Source organism: Mustela nivalis (assembly GCF_964662115.1).
Source record: "Mustela nivalis genome assembly, chromosome: 13".
Classification (NCBI taxonomy): Eukaryota; Metazoa; Chordata; class Mammalia; order Carnivora; family Mustelidae; genus Mustela; species Mustela nivalis.
The window spans coordinates 29,532,877-29,555,909 of NC_139032.1; the positions used below are offsets into that span (position 1 = coordinate 29,532,877).

The window sequence follows — 23,033 nt, forward strand, 5'->3', positions numbered from 1 at the left end:
TGAGTGGGGAGTCTGCTTCCCTCCACCGCCCGCCTGCCTCTCTGCCTACTTGTGATCTCTCTCTCTCTCTGTCAAATAAATAAATAGAAACTTAAAAAAACAAAAAACAAACAAACAAACAAAAACAAATCCCTTTGCCCTTCTCCTCTAGCCCCTGTTCTATTCTCTGTTTCTATGAATTTGACTACTTTAGATAACACATGTAAGTAGAGTCATACAGTATTCTCCTTTTTTTAAGATAGGGAAATGAAATATGTAACTTCTATAATATCTCAGTAGCAGAGCCAGAAGAAATCTGGACTTTCTGATTCTTAAAAGAGGGACCCAGCTTAGGGTTTTTTGCTTTTGTTTTTTTAATTTCAGTTGAGCTACAAAAGCTGCCTGATAGCCAGCATTTTTATAAGTACTGCTTGTGTCTACTATGTAGTAAAGGACTATTTAAACCAAAAAGCCTTTAAAAGACCTGGAAATCAAGATTTATGGATTTAAATATGTCTGGTTCTTTTGCCATGCTGCTAATTTATAGAAACTCCAATGTTGTCAATATTAAATAGAACCAGATCTGATAGGAATAGTTAAACTAAGATAAAGTGTAACAATGTCTAGGTCAAAGAGAGTAAGCCAGTTATAGTTACCAGCTTATAATGCCTGAATCCTGGGAGGGATGAATGTCAGCTCCCTAAAGAAATGCACATGTGGTCTGGGAAACAACTGAACTTCAAAACAGATGTAGAAATCATGTCACCACATGTAGTGCAGACATCCACATGGCCCTCAATGGTGGCTATTCACTATGAAAGACCTCCACAACAGACATTACTGTTTAAATTTACTTTTCACAGGAATTTATTCCAAAATAGCCCAAAGAGCACTGCCCAGGCAATTTAGATTGAAATACAGTGAGCCTATGTCTTAGAAACATATATTACACCTGTAACACATACACCTAAAAATTCCCTTTTTACCCCAGAATGAGGTTGGGACACAACAGGAGAACTGGGTGAAGGAGTTATAATAAGGAGAAGGCTGGAAGTTATAGAAGGGGATCTGGTCAATGTTCTATTAACGAAGCCAGGTCAATTAAAGTTATGGCTTAATGGAAAAGCCAACATGATCATAAAACAAAAATAAAACAAAATAAACAGAAAACATAAAATAGGTCATCCGGAGAACATCACCAAACATCTCAAACATCCTGTTCCTAATTGGCAATAAATGCCTAAATCTGGCCCATTTGAGCAGTGGTAACTTACTAAAAAACAATCTGATACAATTTAGAATTAAAATAAGCAGAAATCCACCTAAAAACCCCATTCAAGAACACAAATGGTATCCCATTTTGCCCCCTCAAGAGGAAACAAATGTTTATTCTAGGAAGTTCAATAATAAGTTCAGTGTCTTCACATTAATGACTCAGGAGACAGTTACCAATCCCCAAAATATGCACAGAGAGAGAGACAAACATTCACAATTCAACTTCATGTGTAGAATGAATGCTGATTACACTGAATGGATGTAAAATACTCAGGAATGAGAAGAGCAGTGTTTGCACATTTTCTAGAACCCTGCAAATACTAACTACCGTATTTATACTGCAAAACTATGAAATGCTGAGGACACTTTATCAGGCTAAATAAGAGCACGATATTTAGTAAGACAGATGCTATTTCATGGAGTTACGAAAGTGTGCTGAATTGGATAGCCTACTACTAGACACCACTGCCCTAAAACAGTACGGCAGACAGCTTTAGTGGTTTCCAAAAGCCATGGGGAAAACACATTTACAAAACTATACAATTTTCTACGCTTTCCTTTTTTCCCAGTCAGTTCTATTCAATAACAGACCAAAAAAGGAGAGAACTCAATTTGTATTATAGTCCCTGCTTTATAGGCCCCAAAAGGAAAACCAAAAGGCAGTGAGAAAACAGGGTCTCTGCATTCCACTGTTCTGGAAGATGGCACAGAAGACAAATATTGGACAGCTGCTGGGCTGACCTGTGTCCTCCTCCTTCCTCTTGTACTTTTACCATCCACCATGATGCTCAAGTCAAAAACCTAGGAGTTGTCTCTTAGATTAGAGGGAAGCAAATTGCCTGTCCTCATGTTTCCAGAGAAGACGGAATGTCCACCCCACTCCCAGGAGGGAAAAGCAGAAAAGGAATAGCTTTGGCATCTGTGAAGGAGGTTGTGATGGCACATTTGTCTCATTAGCCATCTCTGCCTTGCCCAAGATCAGACCTCCTTCCCTGAGTGGCCACATTCCAACGTCTAACAGAGGCACAGGCATAAAGGTGCAGCCCTCTTGTCCCAAAGCAGGAAAGCTCTTAAGGGTCTCCCATCTCTGTCCCTGTAGGCACAGCAGAAGCTTCCATTGAGACTGCACTAGCTGAGCTTTTCCCTCTGTACGATCCTGTGTCCTTCCTTCCCCCTCGACAGCTATCACTCCCTGCACATTATCTCTATCTCAAGGCCAGATTTCTAGAAAGCCCCAACCTATGACATCATCTGTCAGTCCTGTCACTCCTTTCCCCAGAAGTACTGACCTAGTTGGTCAATTTGGTAGAAGAAAGTAAAAAAAAATTCCTCTCCCAACTCTGTCTTTCTGACTTGCCTCATCTGCAGAAAGGATATATTCTAGTTTACCACTGCAACATGCTTAGCCGGGCAGGCTCATTCCCTGCCAGGTAGGCCTACTATAGTCCAGCTAAGCTGGGACTGGCTCACTTGTCTACCACAGGCAGATGGGCCCAACTGAACCATTGACAGACAGAGGCTACACTGTTAAATCTGTTTTAAGAGTTAAAGGACAGGGGCACCTGGGTGGCTCAGTGGGTTAAAACCTCTGCCTTCGGCTCAGGTCATGATCCCAGGGTCCTGGGATCGAGCCCCGCATCAGGCTTTCTGCTCAGCAGGGAACCTATTTCTTCCTCTCTCTCTGCCTGCCTCTCTGCCTACTTGTGATCTCTGTCTGCCAAATAAATAAATAAAATCTTTAAAAAAAAAAAAAAAGAGTTAAGGGACAGATGTTCGACATCCATCTACCTAACTGATATATCTCAATAGTTCCTAACTCATTTATTAGTTATCACTTATTTATTAGTCCCCTAAAATCTTTCAACACTATCCTAAACTGCTCCCCTATCCTTTCCCACTGAACTACTCATCCGTACCAAGTCCTGCTCTCTTGTACTTTCAAATGTATTTCAGCACTGAAGCCACTAATTCATATTTATATAATATAAGTGCCCCCCGCTCTCCTATTTAAACCCCTCTAATTAAAATCCTTGCTTTCCAGGTTAAGGACACTCTTTACTAGGGGCCATTTGAACCCTCAGGATCCAGCCCTGTCTGCCTCTCATGCATAGCCAGTATATAATAGATGGGAAAGCCCATTCTTATTATCATTACCAGGAAAACTTTTCTACCTTTTTCTCTGCCTACTGTCCTACATGCACCTCAAATCCCTTTCATTTCTTCCAGTTCCATGAACACCCGTAGCCTTTGCCTCCCAGGGAACGCCTATGTCATGATGCAAGCTCCACTGTCATTTTCTGAAAGCCTTCCTGACCAGCCCTGAAAACCTCCCCAACTCCCAAAGAGGCTTTTTTCCCCCCTTCTCACTGGGCTACCACAGTACCTTCAATATGCTGTCCTTCTACTCCTTCACATGGTACTTTGCAATGAAACCACTTGATCCTGCAAGGCAAGATCTTCATATACCCCAATATCTGCTGTACATGGTAGGTACTCAGGATGTATTTATGGAATAGGTGAATAAAGGACTGAGAAAGACTAGAGGAGAGCAAGGCAAAAAAAGGTATACCAATCACGACCAATGCCCCTCTCCCAATGCCACAGTTAAAACTTTCACTAGCTCCTTCCTTTGCCCTATGCTACTAACTTATGAACTCATAAACTGGTATCCATGGCCCTCCAAATTTTTTCCCAAACTGTTTTTTTCTAATCTTAATTTCTACTTTTCTCTTTTACCCTCCAACCTAAATGGAAAATCATTTTTTCTTGTCTATACCCAACTTTCTGTCTGTTCACTATCTTCTTTCCAAGTGGAATCCACCCCGCCCCCCACAACACGCACACCAGGGTTTACCATCTAAAACCATACTCCTTTATTTACTCAATCAGCAAATAATCACTGCTTTCTTACTATGTGACAGATACCATTCTATACTTTTAGAACAAAGTCTCTACTCTCATGGAACTTGTAGCCTAGATAGGAGGGAACAAGCAGACGGGGTGGGGGGGAATCAGTATGTTGGGGGAGTGAATAACACCAAGAAAAATCAGTCAAAATAAGGAAAGTTGAGTGCCTGAGATAGGATGATGAGGAAGGCCTCTCAGATAAGGTGATATCTAAGCAGTGGCCTGAGAGAGATTCTAGAAGGAGCCATGTGGCTCTCCAAGGAAGAGCTGTGCAAACAGTTGCATACACTCTAGGGAGGAGGATGCTGGGTGCAGGAAAGTCACGCTATATTTGAAAGTTTCAAATGTGCAGAATAAAGAAGTAGACAGTTCAAATGCATTTAAAGGGGAATTTTCAGGAGATGAAAATCAAAGAAAGAGATACTTTTTAAAAGAAGTGTATATGACCAGTCCTTTGTTATTTGGTAAGCTGTAACACTGAAAAAAGGCATTACTTGCAGACCAGTCTCTTTTGCCAAGATCCTGTGGTGGTGCTCAACTACTGGGTTTTTGCTATTAGTGTGCAACCATGGAAATGAGTGTGAGGTGACCAGCATATTGGGAATTTACCGCAGGATTGTGGAAAAAGGTAAAAGAGACTTGAGGCTATGAAGGACTCCTTCTTTATTTCATTCATTTTTAATATATTTTATTTGTTTAATTTAATCCATTGAATGAAATGGATTATCTCCTTTAATCTTCAAAAAAAATTAAGTAGGAACTGTTAAAATCTCCATTTCTGGTGAAGTAAGGCTCAAATAAATAACTTCAGTGAAGCTAATAAGAGATGGAGTAGGGATGTCACCGCATTTCTGCAGGTCTTAAGGGTTAACTTGCTTCAAGTTCCCACAATCCTCACATGCTGACTTAAAGTCCTTGATCTGTTAACAGAATTAATTTACTCTGAAATTTGCAGACCACTGGCCTTGGGGAATAAAGGACCAGAACGTGTGTAGGCCACAATGGCCAACAAGTCTGTTTGAAGCTCCCTTAGCTTTCTGATTAGTCCAGCAATCTTTCAGCAAAATGTTTTTCATTTTTAAGGTTATACAAATGACTTCACTGACCTCCCTCTACACATCTGTAGACCTCGCCCTCCTTTGCAGAAAGAACAGGGCACTCTCACACAACGCCTGGATACCAAGGACTCAGATGTTCCCGCACAAGCCCCTCTGGGCACCACGGAACTAGAATTTCTTGCACAACCTCCAAGCATCAAGATAACTCTGTAGTTGGCATTACCAAGTCTACACGTAATCAAGAAATGTCACAGACCACTGCACTCCCTTTAAAAATCTCTTGGCCAAGCAGAAAGCTTGGAGTTGGCCTTTGGACAAGAGCCCACCTTCTCCCCACATGGCCAGCCTGCTGAATAAAGCTCATATTCCTTTACCATAAACATTCGTCTCTTGAGTATCGGCCTTTACAGCAATGGGCAGACGAACTTGGCTTTCAGTAACAGGGAGGCAAATTAGGTGGGATCTGGTATCGTTCTCTCTCAGGTCTCCAAACATTATGTATGCTTGGTGACAGAATACAAAGAAAGTATCCATTTATCCATAAATGTGAATGCTAGAAGTTTCCTAACTTTCATAAGAAAAATAATATAATTTATATTCTAGGAGAACTATGTGACCTATATATGCTTTAACATTTATGTCCAATTCTCCCCCTATAAGCTCTGTGACACACCTTCTGTTACTCCAAATGTCCGGCGTAGGAAATCATAATCACACCAATGTGAAATGAGTCCACCTGGGTGACTGGACTGCTGCATGTGCTTGGAGCTCCATTCTCACCTTGTTCTTTCTCACATAAGCCAAGAAAGGAAACAGGGCCCATTTCAAAGTGTCCCACTTGTATTACTATTCCAACAGTGTGCTGGAATGTCTCCTCTAGAAACCTGGACTTGTACAAGGCTCTGGCATCTGTGAGCATCTGCCCAAGTCAGCGTTTCCCAGGGGCCTCTGCTGAAAGGCTGGAGCCACTTCACAGGTTCCAGCCAGTTCGACAGCCTGAACTGGGGTCTACCTGCTCTATTACCTGATGCAAAGGTGGGCAAGATGCCTCCCGGGTCCCTCGGTGTATGCTGCTGGATCCCATAGCTCCCACATAGGCATTTCTCTTTTGTGGATGAATGTTGAGTTTTAAATGTTTAACAGGGACAAAAACAAGAATACCATGCCACCACGCTGCTTCTGTCCCTCTCCATGGAGGCCTTCTTTAATACACATCTTCATCATAAGTGGTGGTGGAAAAACAACTCTGAATCACCTATGCAACTTTTAAGTAACTGTAATTATTTTGCCAAATTCACTGTTGATTCATACTATCCTTTGAGTAAATAAGATTTTTTTTCTTTTGCAATTGCATATGTGTACACCTGAGTTTTGAAACCCTTCAAAAAATATTTAAGCCCACAAATAAGTCTGTTTTCTCAAGTAGGATGCTGTTGGCTGCTAGTAAAAACAACTCTAAACCAAACTGGCTTAAACAGGAAAAGGAAGTACGAGAGCACTGAAGTCCAGGAGAGGCTTGGTCTAGGGCCCAAACAAAACAACCTGAATGTGACCCTCTTTCTCTTAGCTCTGTTCCCTCAAGACTAACTTCACTCCCAGGCAGGCTGTCCTCCCAGATCCACAGTGACTAATAATAACTTCAGGGACTACCTAATTCATGTTCAGCAGGAAAGATAAAACCCACCTCCCCCCAATCAATCACACAAAAGTTGTAGGACTGAATTTCCAGTGTGGGTTAAATGTCCATCTTGGCCAATCTCTGTGAGAGGTGATCTCGGTTAAGCCAAGCAGGACTAACCCCAGGACCGTGGTGTGGTAAGTCTCACCTAAGATGCACAATGCACAGCTGAGAAATGCATGCTACTGTAAGAAGGTAAGAAAAGAGAGAGATGGATACTGGGAAAGCAATTAATAACTAGCCGCCAAATGTGTAAATATAAAAATTCAAAGAAACAAAGAAACTGCAGGTTTTAGAAAGTCAAGCAAATAGAATACAGGTAGGAAAAAGAAACGAGTATGGTGTTTGTTATTTCAAAAGTAAAATCAAAACAATTATACAGGACTACCAATGTTTTGTCAGGGTAGAGCTGTGAAAGAGAAATCTCCTGCATCCCCAGCCTTGTCCCTGAATTTCACCTTGCCTCTACTGTCTTTCACTAGTTGCCCTTAAGAAATATGCGATTTTCCCTTTTAAATTACCATTCAAACTTGGACAATAATTCTTCCCCTACGTTTCAACATCTGAGCTGAGCCAGGCTAGTATTTTTAAATCCTAAAAAACACAAAAGCAAGTAAAAATGGAAATTACCAACAGTGTAGATTAATCCTGTTTCCAAAGCATCAGTGTCTGTCCCTTGGCTCACCAATCTTTAGTGCAGTTGTTCAAGCACCAAACATACTGTCTTTTCTGACTCCCTTGCCTTACAACTTGGTATACATAATACCATCATTTCTGAAACCACTGGTTTCCTAAAAATTCAGGACACTCCCTGTTGAATACCTTGACAATGATGTGTTACACCAAAAATAACAAAACATACAACTTGGGGTTCACTCAAAACCCACTGTTTATGAGATTTCAGTAAAAAGAAAACTCTCATGGAAGGGTTCAGCCTTTTTGGCTAATTGGATGAAATACCCACAAAGAGGATGATCTACTCTACCCAATCTATTTAAAAGTTGATCACATTCAAAATTACCTCGCAAAAACCGAGACTAATGTATGACCAAATATCTTGGCACCACATAGTCCAGTCCAGTTGACACAAAAATTAACCATCAGAGATAGATGAAACCAACAGAGAGATTTAGGATTATATCTACACGCATAGAGACACTTGACTTACAACCAAGGTAGCACCAAACACCAGTGAGCAAAGAACTTTTCAGTAATGGTGTTGGGACAATGGGTATCCATGCAGAAGTGAAGTGAAAGTGGATGCCTACTTAGAGCACACAAAAAACAGTCACACCGACCTAAATGGGAAAAGCAAATCAGTATTCTTTTAGAAGCTAATATGGAAGGTGTTCATGACCTTGAAGTGGGGAAAATTTCTCTTACACTAAGACATAACATGTAGATAAGTTTAAATGTAACACACACAAAGGATTTCAATGACTTAGTATGAAGAGAGAGCATAAAATAATCTCAATAATTGTTATATTGATTATATGTTTAAATGATAGTATTTTTGATATACTGGGTTGCATAAAATATTATTAAAATTAATTTCACTTATTTCTTTTTGTCTCCTAAAGCAGCTACTAGAAAATTCAAATTATCTATTTAGTATGTATTTTGTGTTGGACAGTCCTGCACTAGAGTGTTAGATATGAACGACCACCCATTCCTTCTTGAAATGCTGCTGGTTTTCTCCTTCTACACCTCTGACTCTGTTTCTGACCCACAGGGTAGCTTATTCCTGCACGCACTCCCTACTGACTCTGTTTCTGACCCGCAGGGTACCTTATTCCTGCACTCACTCCCTAAATGCCAGTGTCTCCCAAGGTTGTCCAGAGGTTCTTTCCCATCCTCATGCTAGATGCCCTCCCTGGGCAATTTGACCCTCACCCAAGGCTCCAGTGTTCCCAAGCCCTGAGGACTGTCAGCCCTCTTCTGTGTAAATCAGCTCACTCTTCCAATAACAGTACGTTCAACTCCACCTACACTTAAGTACATCTGCACTTTACCTGCTATTACATCTTTTGAATATTTACCTTATTCATATCATAAACCTGGCTCCTCTTCTCCATTTCATTCAGGGCTGCATGATTTCTCACCTTCATCACTAGGGTAGTTTCCAAAGCGCTATCCCACTCCCTTCCAAATCAATTACCTTTTGCTGTTAAGTTTCTAAAATTCAGTCCAAGTCAAACATTTTCTTGTTTAAAATACTGCCTTCTGGGGCGCCTGGGTGGCTCACTGGGTTAAGTCTCTGCCTTCGGTTCAGGTCATGATCTCGGGGTCCTGGGATCGAGCCCTGCATCAGGATCTCTGCTCAGCAGGGAGCCGCCTTCCCCCCGCCCGCCTGCTTCTCTGCCTACTTGTTGATCTCTCTGTCAAATAAATAAAATCTTTAAAAAAAAAAAATACTGCCTTCAACTTGTTTAAGATTTTATTTATTTTTTTGTCAGAGAGAGAAAGAGCACAAGCAGGAGAGCAGCAGGCAGAGGCAGAAGTAGGCTCCCAGCTGAGCAAGGATTCCCAGTGCCAGACTCGATCCCAGCACCCTGGGATCATGAGCTGAGCTGATCGCAGACGCTTAATCAACTGAGCCGAGCCACCCAGTCATCCCCAAAACTTCTTATAATCATACATTAGGTTTCATGCTTCATCACCAGCCGTACAAAACCCCAAGCTCAACTATTATCTAAGTACCTACAGTTCCCTGAAAGGGACACTGCCCTTTTTTTTTTTTTTTAAGATTTTAAAAATTTATTTAAAAGAGCACATCTTTAGGTGTGCTCTTTCTGCTGACAGGAATATCCTTCCTAAAGCTCTATCCCTGCCTTCCTAGCCACCCTTCCAAACTCAGCTGGTGATATCACCTACTGTAGGACACATCTACAAAGCCCCAAGTCTGAGCGAGTGTCCTCTGTATTTCTATCACACCTATACATAGCTCTGGTTACCAGTCTATAAATTTCCTGATGGCATGAGTTAAGATTTTAAGTTAACCTTCCTGTGCTATATTTTATATGTATCTATTGATAAATGGACGCAGTATTAAATAAGAGAAAGCCACAGAATAAAATGCAAGGCTAGAAATTTTAAAATAGGCCAATAAAGTCATGTGTTTAAATGAAGAAAGTTGACCCAATGACCCTACAAACACTATTGGGTGGCCTATTTCAGGACTTAATGAACTAGCCAATACAAAAATATATCCAAAGTAATCATTAAAACATCAAAAGCAACAATTTAAAAAACTGAAGACTATATATGTTATTCTATTTCTATAGCTTTGTTTTTCAGACATTTGCTTCCCTAGTTCTACTTATCAGTTCCTTTCTTTAGCTCTTTAGTATAATTTATCTTCCAGTTAAAGTTTGCACCTTTCCTTCCCCAACCCAACCCTTTTTCACTTCTACTGTCCCTTCAATTCTGCTTTTAAATCTAACAGAAAAATATAAACACTGTCTTTGTCAGCTCTGTCAGCAATTTTGTATAAAACAAAGGAATGGTTAAAAAAGCAGTGAATGGAATGATATCACCAGTCAGACTGATAGACAAAACTGTATGCATTAATCTGGGTGGGTGATTTCATAATACTAAGCAGCTAATCTGAACCATATGCATACTAAGTGGAATCTGACAGGCATCAGCTAGTCCGTGGGGTTATTACAGCACGACAGTGGGGGGTATGAGAAAAGAACAGGCGAGATGCTGGTGGTGAGGGCAGCCACAGCCCAGCCTTACAGCATTCACCAACTTGTGCCTGCCCCTCAAGAAAAAGCAGAAATAGACAGGGGGAATGCAGGAAGCTGTCAGCTATGCGGTCCAACACAGTCAAGGAACCGATTTGACGTGAGCAGCGGCAGCCAACGATTTATTCTGTGGTGCTAGTCTGAACACCCTGGCCTGGATACCGACTTCAGGTATAAAATAAAGACAGCAGCTCCCAGGGCACTTCTGAATTTTCATTTTACTACAGATTAGATCCTGAGAGAGAGAGAAATACTTAGACAGAAATTACATAAGTATTTAAACTAGGTTGATAAGGAGGAGCAATTTTTTTTGAAGGATAGCAAACGCTAGAAGGAAAGAGTGAACATTCTTTACATTACCTGAAAGCAACTTTTCAAAATCACGCAATATTAGGTCTTCCAGGTATGAAAAAGTTCACCCTAAAGACTGCTATCTTCTGGAACTCACAATCAAGCAAAAATGAAATCTCTTGAATAACTACACCCAGCAAGATAATGGAACAGCGAAGACTATTTGAAAAAGTTCTAAACATCACAGAACTGGACTGTCAAAGAAGCACCTTTTAATCAATTCAATGCAAGCAGTACAGGGCAGGATTTACTCTTACCCGTGTCCAGGAGTTAAGTTTCAATTCTTCAGAATTCTGTGGTTCTTTATTAATTAGACAACATAAGCACCATGTTAGAATTTTCTGACTTTCATCTGCAAAAAAGAAAACTAAAATAAGTAGGTTTAATCAAATAGAAAGAAAAGATAATCAGTATAAAAATTCTTTAAACACTGTATTTAAAGGAAATATATGCATTATATTTTAGGAAAATCTCAAACTACTAAATTCATGAAACAAACATCCAGGACCATCTGTGAAACTTAACTTCATGGGGTTTTTTTTATTCTTGTGGTTTTGGGATTACTTATGCTTAGCCCTTGTGTGGTCAATTCCCTTTCTTATACAGCAACAATTTTTAAAGCCAAAAGAGAATGAAAGAAACAACTAAAAGGACTGCACGTTTCCCAAGATTAGTTCTCTTAAAGCATATTTCAGACTGATAGTAATTTCAACCTTTTAAAGGCAATATAACTGTTATAGGCAGTACTAAGGATTTCTGTCTTAATCTTTTAATCTTCTAGTTCCCCAAAATACCCTCACTTCTTAAAAAAAAAAAAATTAACGAAAGGATCGTTTTAAAACATATTCTGTTTTTCTAAATGGTTTGGATAAAATAGAAGCCTCTGACATGTTCCTCATTCTTTAAAATTTAAAACTTTACCAAATATGTGATGAAAACGCTGAACTTTGAAATCTTATACTTGGCAAGAATACCTACTCAAGTGAGCCATTTTCTTTTTCCTCGTTTGGTAACAGAGTCCATTCCAGTTGGAGATTTTACAACACAACTGAGAAGCAAGAATGATGCATAAAACTGAAGACATCAGTAACTACACAAGAGCCAACCAACCATGGCTTTCATCTAAAGGCCGTGGAGTGGCAGCTGAGGAAGGCCAGCACCAGGAACCAATTATGTGCAGAATCACCTGATACCCCTTACCCTCTCATCTTCTATGGTCTAAGAAACACAGCATTTCTAAGAGCTATGGGAACAAGAAATAAGGAAAATATCAACAAGAAATAAGGAAAATATAACCTTTTATAAAATATAAAAGCTACCCCTGCATTTTCAACCATATACTAAAGAACACTAATAGTAAATGTTTATTAAGCCCACTTTTCTCCCCTATAAACGTCATAAGTTTCTGCTCCCATAATAACATCTCTGGACAAACTTTATCAGGGATTATTCTGAGGGACATTCATTTTTTTCCTAGTTTTTAATGAGCTCAAATGTCTCACCGACTTGCTTATTACAGGTATATTTCATGAATCATGTCATTTAACCTCTGAAGATCCTAGGATTCTTCAGGCTCAACCAATGCCACTGATTTAAAATTTGACCACTGCACTTCCTGTGCTTTAAATATTAAAAGAAAGTCTAACTATCTTCATGTCACAGAGTGTCAGACACATCCAATGATATGCTTACTACACAAGTGGCTTCCCCTGTTAGGAAAAAAAAAAAAAAGCAACCCGATGGGACGGCGGGGAGGGGGAGAAAAAGAAAGAAAATAGTATTTTATGGAACTTAAGTTACCTAAAAGATGGAAATTTTCCCCAGGTGTTGAGTGAATCTGCACATTTAGTTCAACAAGTGTATAATTTTTCGAAATTGTCCCTCAAAACAAAACAAAAACAAAAACAAAGAGCAGCCAGAGAAATGTTCACCCAGCCTTTAGGAGGTGCCTTCCCTTGCCCAGGGTCAATGTACTGAAATGGACTGAAATGTACTGCTAATGCGCTTATTTTGTTTTAGGGATTTATAGACGGAAGCCATCACTTGTTATTCACGAGTGCCACCAACACTCACTGCAGGGAGAAGGCATCTGTCAGGTTCCTCTCTGAGGCTCCTAGATTCAGAGTGGACATCCTGCAGTCCAGTTGAGTGAGATGGGAAAACACCTGGGATTCACCATGCAAAGAGTCACTGCCACCAGTTCTTCATGAAAATTTGGATTCTAAAAATGAGTGGAAGGGGAAAAAATATGCCAGCATATATTTGCCACATATTTTTTTGTATCCTGAGCTAGTATTCCAAATGAAAACTAAATTAATTCTTCAAAATTCTTTTAAAATTCCTTAATCTACAATTTAAAAGAATGAAGATAGCATTTTTTTTAAGACAATAAATATTTGTTATTTTAAGCTGCCAAGTTTGGGGGCAGATTTTTATATAGCAATAAATACCAAATAGTGAGGTTATAGCTGTTATGCTTAATCCTGAGGGCAGCCATAATTCCAAGAAATTGAAAGCAGTAAACTTATGTAGAGAACACACCCAAATAAAAGGTATTCCCTCCCTTTCCATTATCTGTTTTTTCTCTCCTCTTCAGGTATCTTTTCATTTCCAAATCTTTCCTCCTTCTTTATTATCCTTATTTCTGATCCAATTCTCACCTAGCATTATCAGAGACTTAACTTCTTTCTTTGATGGAAACTGTCACCTTTCCTGTATTTAAGGTTACTTTCATATTATAAAACCATAAGAAAAGACCCTCTCCTGACCAAAAGTACCCAACTAGCAAAACAACAATAGTAACACAGGCAAGAGTTAATTCATCCTGGAGTTCTGTTGTCTGTCAGTCTTCACTAAGCTCAGAACCCAAGGCACACCTCAAACAGGAAGCTGAAATTTAACAGGTAATTCAAAACATAACCGAGGCACTGAAACAAAAAGAGATGAAGGATTTGTTTCTGGCTGTCAGAGGGGGCCAATGTAATGGGGAAAGGTGCTACGGAATGATCACACACAGATACAAGTTTAAGGCTATAGGGAGAAATCAGTCCAGTCTCCTGCTTTTACAAATAAGGAATCTGAAACCTAGCGAGTCTGGTGGCTCGTCTCAGAAAGTCCCATTTCATCTACTGTTCTCTAAGAGTCAGCCCCAGTTTGACCTCCCCTGAAAAACTCTCCTTTAACTCTCAGCTCCCTGTTCAGAGCTCCATTAACACAAACCATTTCTGAGTCAGGCTGATCTGCTGGGGTCTCTTTTCTCTGTGACTGGATGCTTCCAGTGAGAGAAATCATGGCTATGTTTTCATAGGCTTCGCACATTAAAAAAAAAAAAAAAAAAAAAAGCTTAGTAAGTATCTGTCCAGTGAATATATATATTCATGTGAGGCTGGTTGGTGTTCAAGTGAGAACTGGGCCACTTCAACCAGGATGGTGTGATCCTCAGGACAAATCATTATAACAATGCAGGCTTTAGAGGGGTGGGATCCTAGCTTTTATCAGTTTTACATTATGGGGAAAGTGATTTCTTTGCTCTAATCCATAATTATCTATCCTGCAAAACTATCGTCAAGCAAATATTATACTAGCTAAAAATACGGTCAAGTCAAGGCAATAAACCTCAACTGTACACCTTCAGATGTGCCTGCTCTCCCCTATGCTAGGCCCTGAATGACAAAAACAAGTAAAACCACAGTCCCTGCTCTCGAGAAGTATTCAGTCCTCCAGGACATCAGACAGGCAAACCGATAATTACAAAAGGGTGCAGTAAGTGTTAGAATTCAGGGAGATGCGATCAGCTATGGGGACACTAAGAGAAGTTCCTAACTCAGCTCTAGCAAAACTATTTCAAAGAAAGTTTAAAAGGACAGAAGATGAAAACAGAGCTCCAGGCAAAGGAGTCACATGTCACAAGCCCTGACATCACATGCCTTCCAGTCACTGTTAGTAACTCAACTCAACCTGACTACCATGTGTGTGGTGTGGTTGTGGAGGATTACACAGGAAATGAGGCTAGAGGCAGGAGGTCAAGAAAGGAACATCTACCCCAAAGTGTCCCCAAATTCCTCTTCACCTTGGTTAAAACTACAGTGTCATCCACGAAGAACGTCAAGGCCATGTAAGGATTAGGACACTGAAGAATGATTTTATGCATGGAAAAAGGTAGAATGTGAGTTAACATGAAATTGTTAAACAAGAAATTATTTCATTATTATAACCATTTCACAATGAATTAAAAATGAGGTTTGATAATCATCTAGAAGAGTCTACTCTATAACACATGTTCTATTTTCTTACTAATATGCATATGTATAGGTGTATCTATGTACATGTGTGTGAGATAATCTATGTGAACATATATGGACAAGAAAAGAATGTCATCTTTTTTTGTTTTTTATTTTTTAAGATTTCATTTATTTATTTGAGAGATAGTGAAAGCAAGAGAGAGCACAGAGGGAGAGGAGAGGGAGAAGCAGACCCTCTGACTTGCCGCTGAGCAGAGAGCCCAATGTGGAACCCGTTCCCAGGACCCTGAGGTAATGACCTGAGCAGAAAGCAGATGTTTAATTGACTGAGTCACCCAGGCGACCAGGATGCCATCTTTCTAATGGAACAATGAATAAACCTTAATAGTTATTTTGTAAACAATGGGACAAAATTTATCATTTGAAGCTCTGTATTTTGTTAAACAATGCATAGATTAAAATTATTATTAGAAGTTTGTATTTTGAGAAGACAGGCTTTGGAGTCTTACCAAATGCTAAGATAAAAGGATTCCAGCAAGTTTTTGCCAAGAGTTGACCAATTGTGGGGAACCTTTCAATGATCGTATTTGAATCCTACAGAAGAAAAATATGTTTTGGTCAATAAAAGGACACCACACATCTTAGAGAGTTAAACTGATACTATAGGTTGAAGGAGTCTGAATATTTAATATATTTCAGAAAAGTGGGAATTTCAAATAAAATTTAACAAGTAACCACCTTACTTCATCCTTAAACCATACCACCAAAACTTGAAGATGTACAGCACATTTACATAAAATCAAGCTTCTTATAAAATTACCTTTATTTTATTTATACTTAGGAAACACCAATTTGTTTAAAAATATAAAAGAATGTATACCAGTGAACAAAATATTGTGGGTTTTTTTTTTACTCCACCGTAAGAAAGGTTCCTAACTCAACTTTAGTAGGGCTATTTCAAAGAAGGCTTGGGAGGACAAGAACTCTAGAACTTGTAAAAAGAAACAAAAGCAGCTACAGCATAAAGATATACATCTCTGTTTATGACTATTTTGGTTACCAAATGCGAAATGACATCATACTTACTCTACAATAATCTGAGACCAGATCAAGCAAATAGAAAACAGCTTAAGATTAAACAATCTACATGCTATTGTAGCATGTATAACTGGCCCTCTTCCCACTTCTTTACCTTTCAAGAAAATTCAAAAATAAGACCTAAATGAGGTAACATGTATATAAGCTGAAATGTAAGCTGCTGCACCAATAAATTCTTCACATTTGTCTTAGCATCAAGGCCAATCCTAGACTTTCTGGGACCAATTTAAAGCCAAGCTGCAGAAATCCAATTACAGAAAAACAATTTTAAAAGGTAGTGTCAGTTGCTCATACAGACTCTATCTTTCCTTCTAGTTGCTAAAAACACATGAACTCATATCGTCAACATGAGTAATTCTTCGAATTTCTGACTTGCTTTTTTAAGGAAAGTATTCCTTTGTTATATTTTTTATAACAAAAGAACATCTATGTTAAATGAAAATTTCACTTTTCATTTTGAATTTAGAAAGTAAGTATAAAACAAATAATATTTTCATAATATAAAAGCATGTTAATTTATTAAAATATCCATTGTAGTAAAAATGGGAAATGTCAAAACAAAAAAATATCAAATTTGAACACATTATACAACAGCAGTGAAGACACTCAAAATCTTAATATTCACCAGAAAAGACCACTTGAAATATTCAAAAGAAGAGATCTTATTATTTATCATCTCATGGTAGAACCAACTTTAGGACAGCATTAAAGAAAGGGTAAGCATTGGGGTGCCTGGGTGGCTCAGTCAGTTAAGTGTTCTACTGATTTTTGGCTCAGGTCATGATTTCAGATTGTGAGGTCAAGCCCAGCATTGTGCTTCACTCTGGGCATGGAGCCTGCTTAAGATTTTCTCTCTTCCTCTCCCCATCTTTTCTCCCTCTCTTAAAAACGGGGGGGGGGGGGGGGGGGCACTTAGGAAAACTCTTCAATATTTAAAAAATGCAAAGGCATTTAAAAGAATCCCAATTATTACCTGACAACAAGTGTCAAAATCTTGTTTTTTAAAAAAACTTAACTGGTCAGGAAGTCCCATATGACAATGTAACTAATCGAGAAGATTTAAATCGTAAGAAATCAGAGGTCAGGAAACAGCCCCCTGTCTGTATTACCTATGGATAATTTGTCTTTCCAACCCAACAATATATCGGGTCAATACCACAAGTCCCTGACCCCAGATAACATTCAGGCTTAGTTAAATGTAGTAGAGATTTGTTATTTTGGTCTACCACTTACCATCTCTTTCAAAACTTCATACATCTGCCTCAGGAACTCCTGAAATCGAGGCAGGTGAAGGCAGGTATCTTGCTGGGTTTCCAAAGTAGAGGCCTGGTCCCACACAGAAAGCTTCTGCATCCAAAACTGATAATCAGAAGAAAAGCCTACTGAATCTTGAGCCATCTTTGAAAAAGGGAAAAGGTGATGGACCTTCACAGTGGCCTGCCAAGCACTGAAAGAAACAGTGAGCACACATCAAATCTAGAAGAAAGGGGGAAAATGAAACATTTTTAAAAGGATTTTTATTGGTTATTTCATATTCCACTGATGAGTGAAAGGGGGAATATAAGGGACTAAAATAGAATGCCTTCGATGGAGTCATCATTGAATTATTTTAAAACGTGTCACCCAGCTGTAGCTCCAATTCTCACCATCTGAACTTTTATCATGAGTAATATTCCACTAGAAGTCATTATACCTTCACAGACACATGCTAATTATACACAGAAAGCACACAGCTGATAATACTTTATATCTTCTTTTTAAGATTGAGCTATTTTTAAATGTTCTGAAGTTCATTTGGGTATTTTAATGTAATAGGAAATCAAAAACATCCTCGGGTGTTTAATAATAGGCTGTGTCTAAAAATGTTTTTGAAGTTTTCATGTTTTATATGCATTTCTGGCTTCTCATTAAGGTGTTCGAGAAACTCGCTATGCATTACTGTCTACTGAAATTTCTTTCCAGTCTCTCTTCACTTTTTAGGAAAAGTAAAATAATTCATTCCACATGCATCATTTTGAGCAACCTATTTGATTAAAGACTAGTATATATGCTTGATCTCAATTAATTCACAAGAAGAAATCATATTAAGTAAAATATAAAAAACTATAATTAATGAGGAGGTGTACTAGTCCTAAAGGACAGAACATCGTCCATAAACGTGACTTACCACACCTGAAGTACATGTTAGAAAGAACTGGGGAGTGGCGCAGTGAGAATGAGCCTCAGGCAGAGCTGGCTAAATAAACCCAGGTGTCCCCCCACCATCCCAGCTCCTCACCATCCTCACCCATAAGAAGCACACCGGGCAGAAGAGGGAGGGCTGCTTCTCAACTGTGCAGGCTTTTACAAGGCCTCTGACTTTCTTGGGACAGGGATGATACTCAGCTATATGATTTCAAAAGACAGCTCTGCAGAAGGTGAGTTTAAACGTTCAGCAGCAATAATTAACAGATAAAATGGTCCCAATTAACCAAAAACAACAACAAAGGAGGTTTCATTATTAAAGAAGAAAATCAAAATACTTAAGGAGGTCATACAATTTGGTTGCAGTACACAAAACTAGAGCAGGAAGGTGGAAATTTTTAAATAGTACTAAAAATTTGATCTTAAGTAGGACCATGAGGGGAAAAAAAGGTATAATCATGGGGGAAATACATGCATCCTGTCAAATGGCACATAATAACCAAAAATTTATTCCTTCTCCCTGAATCCTCCCTTTCTCTCATTCTCCTTCTTGTCCAAGCCATCACCAACACCTGTCAATTCTACTCCTAAAATAAAAAAGCATGATTTCACTCAACTTATCCACTTCTTCCTAATTCCACTGCTGCATCCCATCCCATTCCCATCCATTTCTTCCCACCCATCCATCTCCAGTTACTTCTCTGCAGTCCACAAAAACAACTTTCCCAAATGAGAATCACACCCAGCACACTCCTGCTTAAAACCTCCCCCCAACTTCAAAAGCTTCCTGCGAAAGAAATCCTGACTCCCTGTAGGAAAGATCCTCGCTCCTTCCTGCAATCTTTGAAGTCTTGCAAAAACTTAGCTCTGGCACCTGCTCTCTTTTCCTATGCCACCACTCCTCCACTGCGTACCATCTGGTCCAGGCCTCTCATCCATTCCACCAACACGTGGAACCCTTTCCTGCATTACTGCCTTCTGCTCCTTCCTCCACACCTCCTATCCCATCAGTAGTTATTTGCTCACTTAGGTACTCCTACCTCTACCTGTATATAAATTCCCTGTCTCCTAGAATTTAACAGATGCCTGGCAAACAATAAATATTAGATAAAGAAATAAATAATTCACTGCTACTTTTCAAAGTATAGTTCTAAACTAAACACCATAACAAAATGCCTTTCCAGATATAGCAATTTAACTTTTAAAAGGTAACTTCCCCAGAAAAAAATTTTTTAAGGTATATCTATGTGAAATTTTATTAATATACCATTTTAGAAATACAGTAATAGCTTATACACACATATCCTTACTATGCTCTAGACAATATGTTAAGTGGTTTACACACAGTAGCTAATTTAATCCTGTAAGCAACCCTATGAAATGGGTACTATCATTATCCTCATTTTACAGAGGCACAGAGAAATTACGTAATTCCCCAAAGTAAGATTACATAAAAGCCCAAAGGAAGTAACTGTTAGGAAATAGCAGAGCTACAGGTTGTGGGATTTGATTCACAGAGTCTAGCTCTAAAGTCTGTGCCTTCAACAAGGAAATAAACCGAAGAAACAAATTAATGGATTTCTTACATAGTTCACACAGTTCTAGGTGAGGCCTTTTTAGATATCTGGAGACACTAAACCGAAGACCTTTTTGGTAGAAGAGACAGAAAACATCATTTTATTACTGCTAAATTACAAACAACATTTTGCTTAGCAACAGGAATACATCTGATGGTTTTAAATGGAAACAGCTTTAGGGATCATGCAGCCATGGTCCTGAGGGGCTGTTCTACAGCCTGTCTGGGGGGAGATGGTCATGACTGGGAAACAAGGGTGACCTGATTGTGATGCTTAGCAGTGGGAGTGCTGCTGGCATTTAGTGCCCAGGAGCCAGGGATGCTGAGCATACTGCAATGCATCGGTTCAGCAGTGCACGAAAAACGGCCTTCCCCCAAAGGCCAATGACACCCCTACTGAGAAATGATGACCTAATCCAAACACTCTGGAATGGGCATCTGTTGACTATGCCTGTTGAGCATTCCTCCTCCCTTCTTTTGGTTACAACACCTTACTGTCCCTTACGGAAAGAACTCCTCCATTCCCTAAGTCTTGGTGAGCCTATTAATCAAGGCACCTTGTGCCATCCGTGAGAGGTGAAATTATGATTCAAGTTAGGCAAACCAGACCCTGTGCTGGGAATCTGAATCTTGAAGAGAATGATATAAGGATGGAACTAAGTCATTTCAAAGACTCACTAAGTCTAGATCCAAAGGACCCTACATCATGTCCTTATATTAACAAAGTATAGCCTTCTAGCTCTCTATTTTTTTTTTTTAAGATTTTATTTTTGGAGTGCCTGGGTGGCTCAGTTGATTAAGTATCTGCCTTTAGCTCAGGTCATGATCTAGGATCGAGGCCAGCATTAGGCTCCTTGTTCAGCAGGGAACCTGCTTCTCCCTCTCCCTCTGCCTGCCACTCCCCCTGCTTGTGCTCTCTCTCTCGCTCTCTCTCTCACCAAATGGATGAATAAAATCTTTAAATTAAAAAAAAAAAAGATTTTATTTTTAAGTAATCTCTACACCCATTGTGGGCTTGAACTCACAACCCTGAGCTGAGATCAAGAGTTGCATGTTCCACCCACTGAGCCAGCCAGGCGCCCCTCAGCTTGCTCTTTAATTCTGTCCACTACCCAGGGCTTTCTGCAAAATCCTTTTTTTCCCCCTTAAATTAACCACTGTTGGTTTCTGTGGTTTCAAGAAAACAAAAAAAAAAAAAGCAACTACAAACTGATATAGTTTCACATATACTGATATAACATCTAATATAAACCAGATAGTGGGCTGCAGGCAACAAACCTTTGAAGAAAGAAGAGGAATTTAGAAATAGTCACTGGGCCAAATCATGGAAAACGGCAGGGAAACTTCTGTTCATATTAAGGTATTAGAAACCAGAAGTCCATGGAACAAGAAGGTAATACAGGTCAATGAGGTATTGCCTATGATCAGGGACCCTACCTTGTTATAACCTTCTAGTAGGAATGGCCATGTGAAAGACTGGATTATCAAAAAATGATATCTGATAATCTGTAAACAAAAACAAAAACAAAAAAACAGCAAAACAAAACAAAAAAAACAAACCGTCTTTTCAACTAGGAAGCCAGTTGGTCTTAGTCAATGATATTGCGCTACAAAGACACAATCAAATGGTGACTCCAACTCAAGCTGTACTTTCATATGTGGACCCTACTGGAGAAAACTAATACCACCCCAGGCACCTAGAATGCAATTATGAAGCTGGTAATTAATGCATTTCTCCATTGGGATAACTTGAGGACATGTGAAAGTGGTCTGAACCGCTTTCACCTCCCTTAGAGGTGTCAACTCAGAACACAGTGTATTACACTAGTCTACCATATTGAAGTTATCAGGCTGACAGAACTAAGAAGAGATTAAGAAGACACAGGTGCCTTGCATGTATTTCAGATAGTGGGATATAAATCCCATGAATATACAGGGCCTGCCACTTCAGGACATTTCTTGCAATCCAAGCATCTGTACCAAGTCAGGATATGCCCTTTAAAATAAGGATAAACAACAAACTAGTACCAGTGGTTGCCTCCAATGTGGACCAGATAGCTGGATAAGCGCAGAAAACAAACATGGGTTTTACTGTCCACCTTTTTTGCATCTTTTCAAAACATTTGGCTGACATCTCTGGGACTCATGAACATAAACTCACATGGGTTTTAGACCATTTATCTGCTTCTACCTATTTTCTGGCAGTGAGAAATATGAGTAGGACCCAGAGCAAGAATCACTGCACAGTTGATTCATGCTAAAGTGCTCTGCCACTTGGCACACATGTCCCAGCAGATCCAATGGTGTTTAAAGTGTGTATGGAAGATCTGGATTCTGGGCAGAGCCAATAGCAGGCCTCAGTGACTGGACTGACTGTCCAAGCCACAGAGCTGGGTGTGCCCAGCAGTACTCTATCATCATGTGCAAATTATGCCTTCTTGAGCAAAATGCATGAGTGAGGTTTTTGGATGCTATCTGTGTTTGTCTTTCCTGCTGTGTCATATAATTTTTTTTTAATTCCCTTCCCTTTCATTTTTCCTGCTCCTACTACTGCATATATAGAGTATATTATTAGTAGATAAATTTTCTAAAGTCTGTAATTTACCAACTATCGCAGAGATGGGAAGAGGAACTGACATTATCCAAAAATCTTGGGCCTGAAGCCAGAAGCATTAACCAGGCATTACTTCAGATATCTCCCTTTTTGAAAGGAAAGCTAAATTATATTAATTGGAAGTGTTTTAAAAATTCTTTGTGTGGGGCGCCTGGGTGGCTCAGTGGTTCGGCTCAGGTCATGATCTCAGGGTCCTGGGATCAGGTCCCGCATGGGGCTCTCTGCTCAGCAGGGAGCCTGCTTCCCTTCCTCTCCCTCTGCCTGTCTCTCTGCCTGCTTGTGATCTCTGTCTTTCAAATAAATAAATAAAATCTTTAAAAAAC

At 39.4% G+C, this 23,033-nt stretch overlaps 1 protein-coding gene across 4 annotated transcripts in view; it reads right to left on the reverse strand.

Moving 5' to 3' along the window:
* FANCC (FA complementation group C) overlaps positions 1-23,033 on the reverse strand; it is a 283,427-nt gene that overhangs the window by 164,903 nt on the left and 95,491 nt on the right. For 3 of the 4 annotated variants that reach the window (XM_082697226.1, XM_082697227.1, XM_082697229.1), the window contains 3 exons: positions 17,570-17,783; positions 15,748-15,832; positions 11,255-11,349 (listed from right to left, as the gene is read on the reverse strand). In XM_082697226.1, the coding sequence (XP_082553352.1) occupies positions 11,255-11,349; positions 15,748-15,832; positions 17,570-17,734 (345 nt within the window). In that variant the 5' untranslated portion in view covers positions 17,735-17,783. Of the gene's footprint in view, positions 1-11,254; positions 11,350-15,747; positions 15,833-17,569; positions 17,813-23,033 lie in introns of all 4 variants that reach the window. The other variant, XM_082697228.1, reaches the window with a different exon arrangement.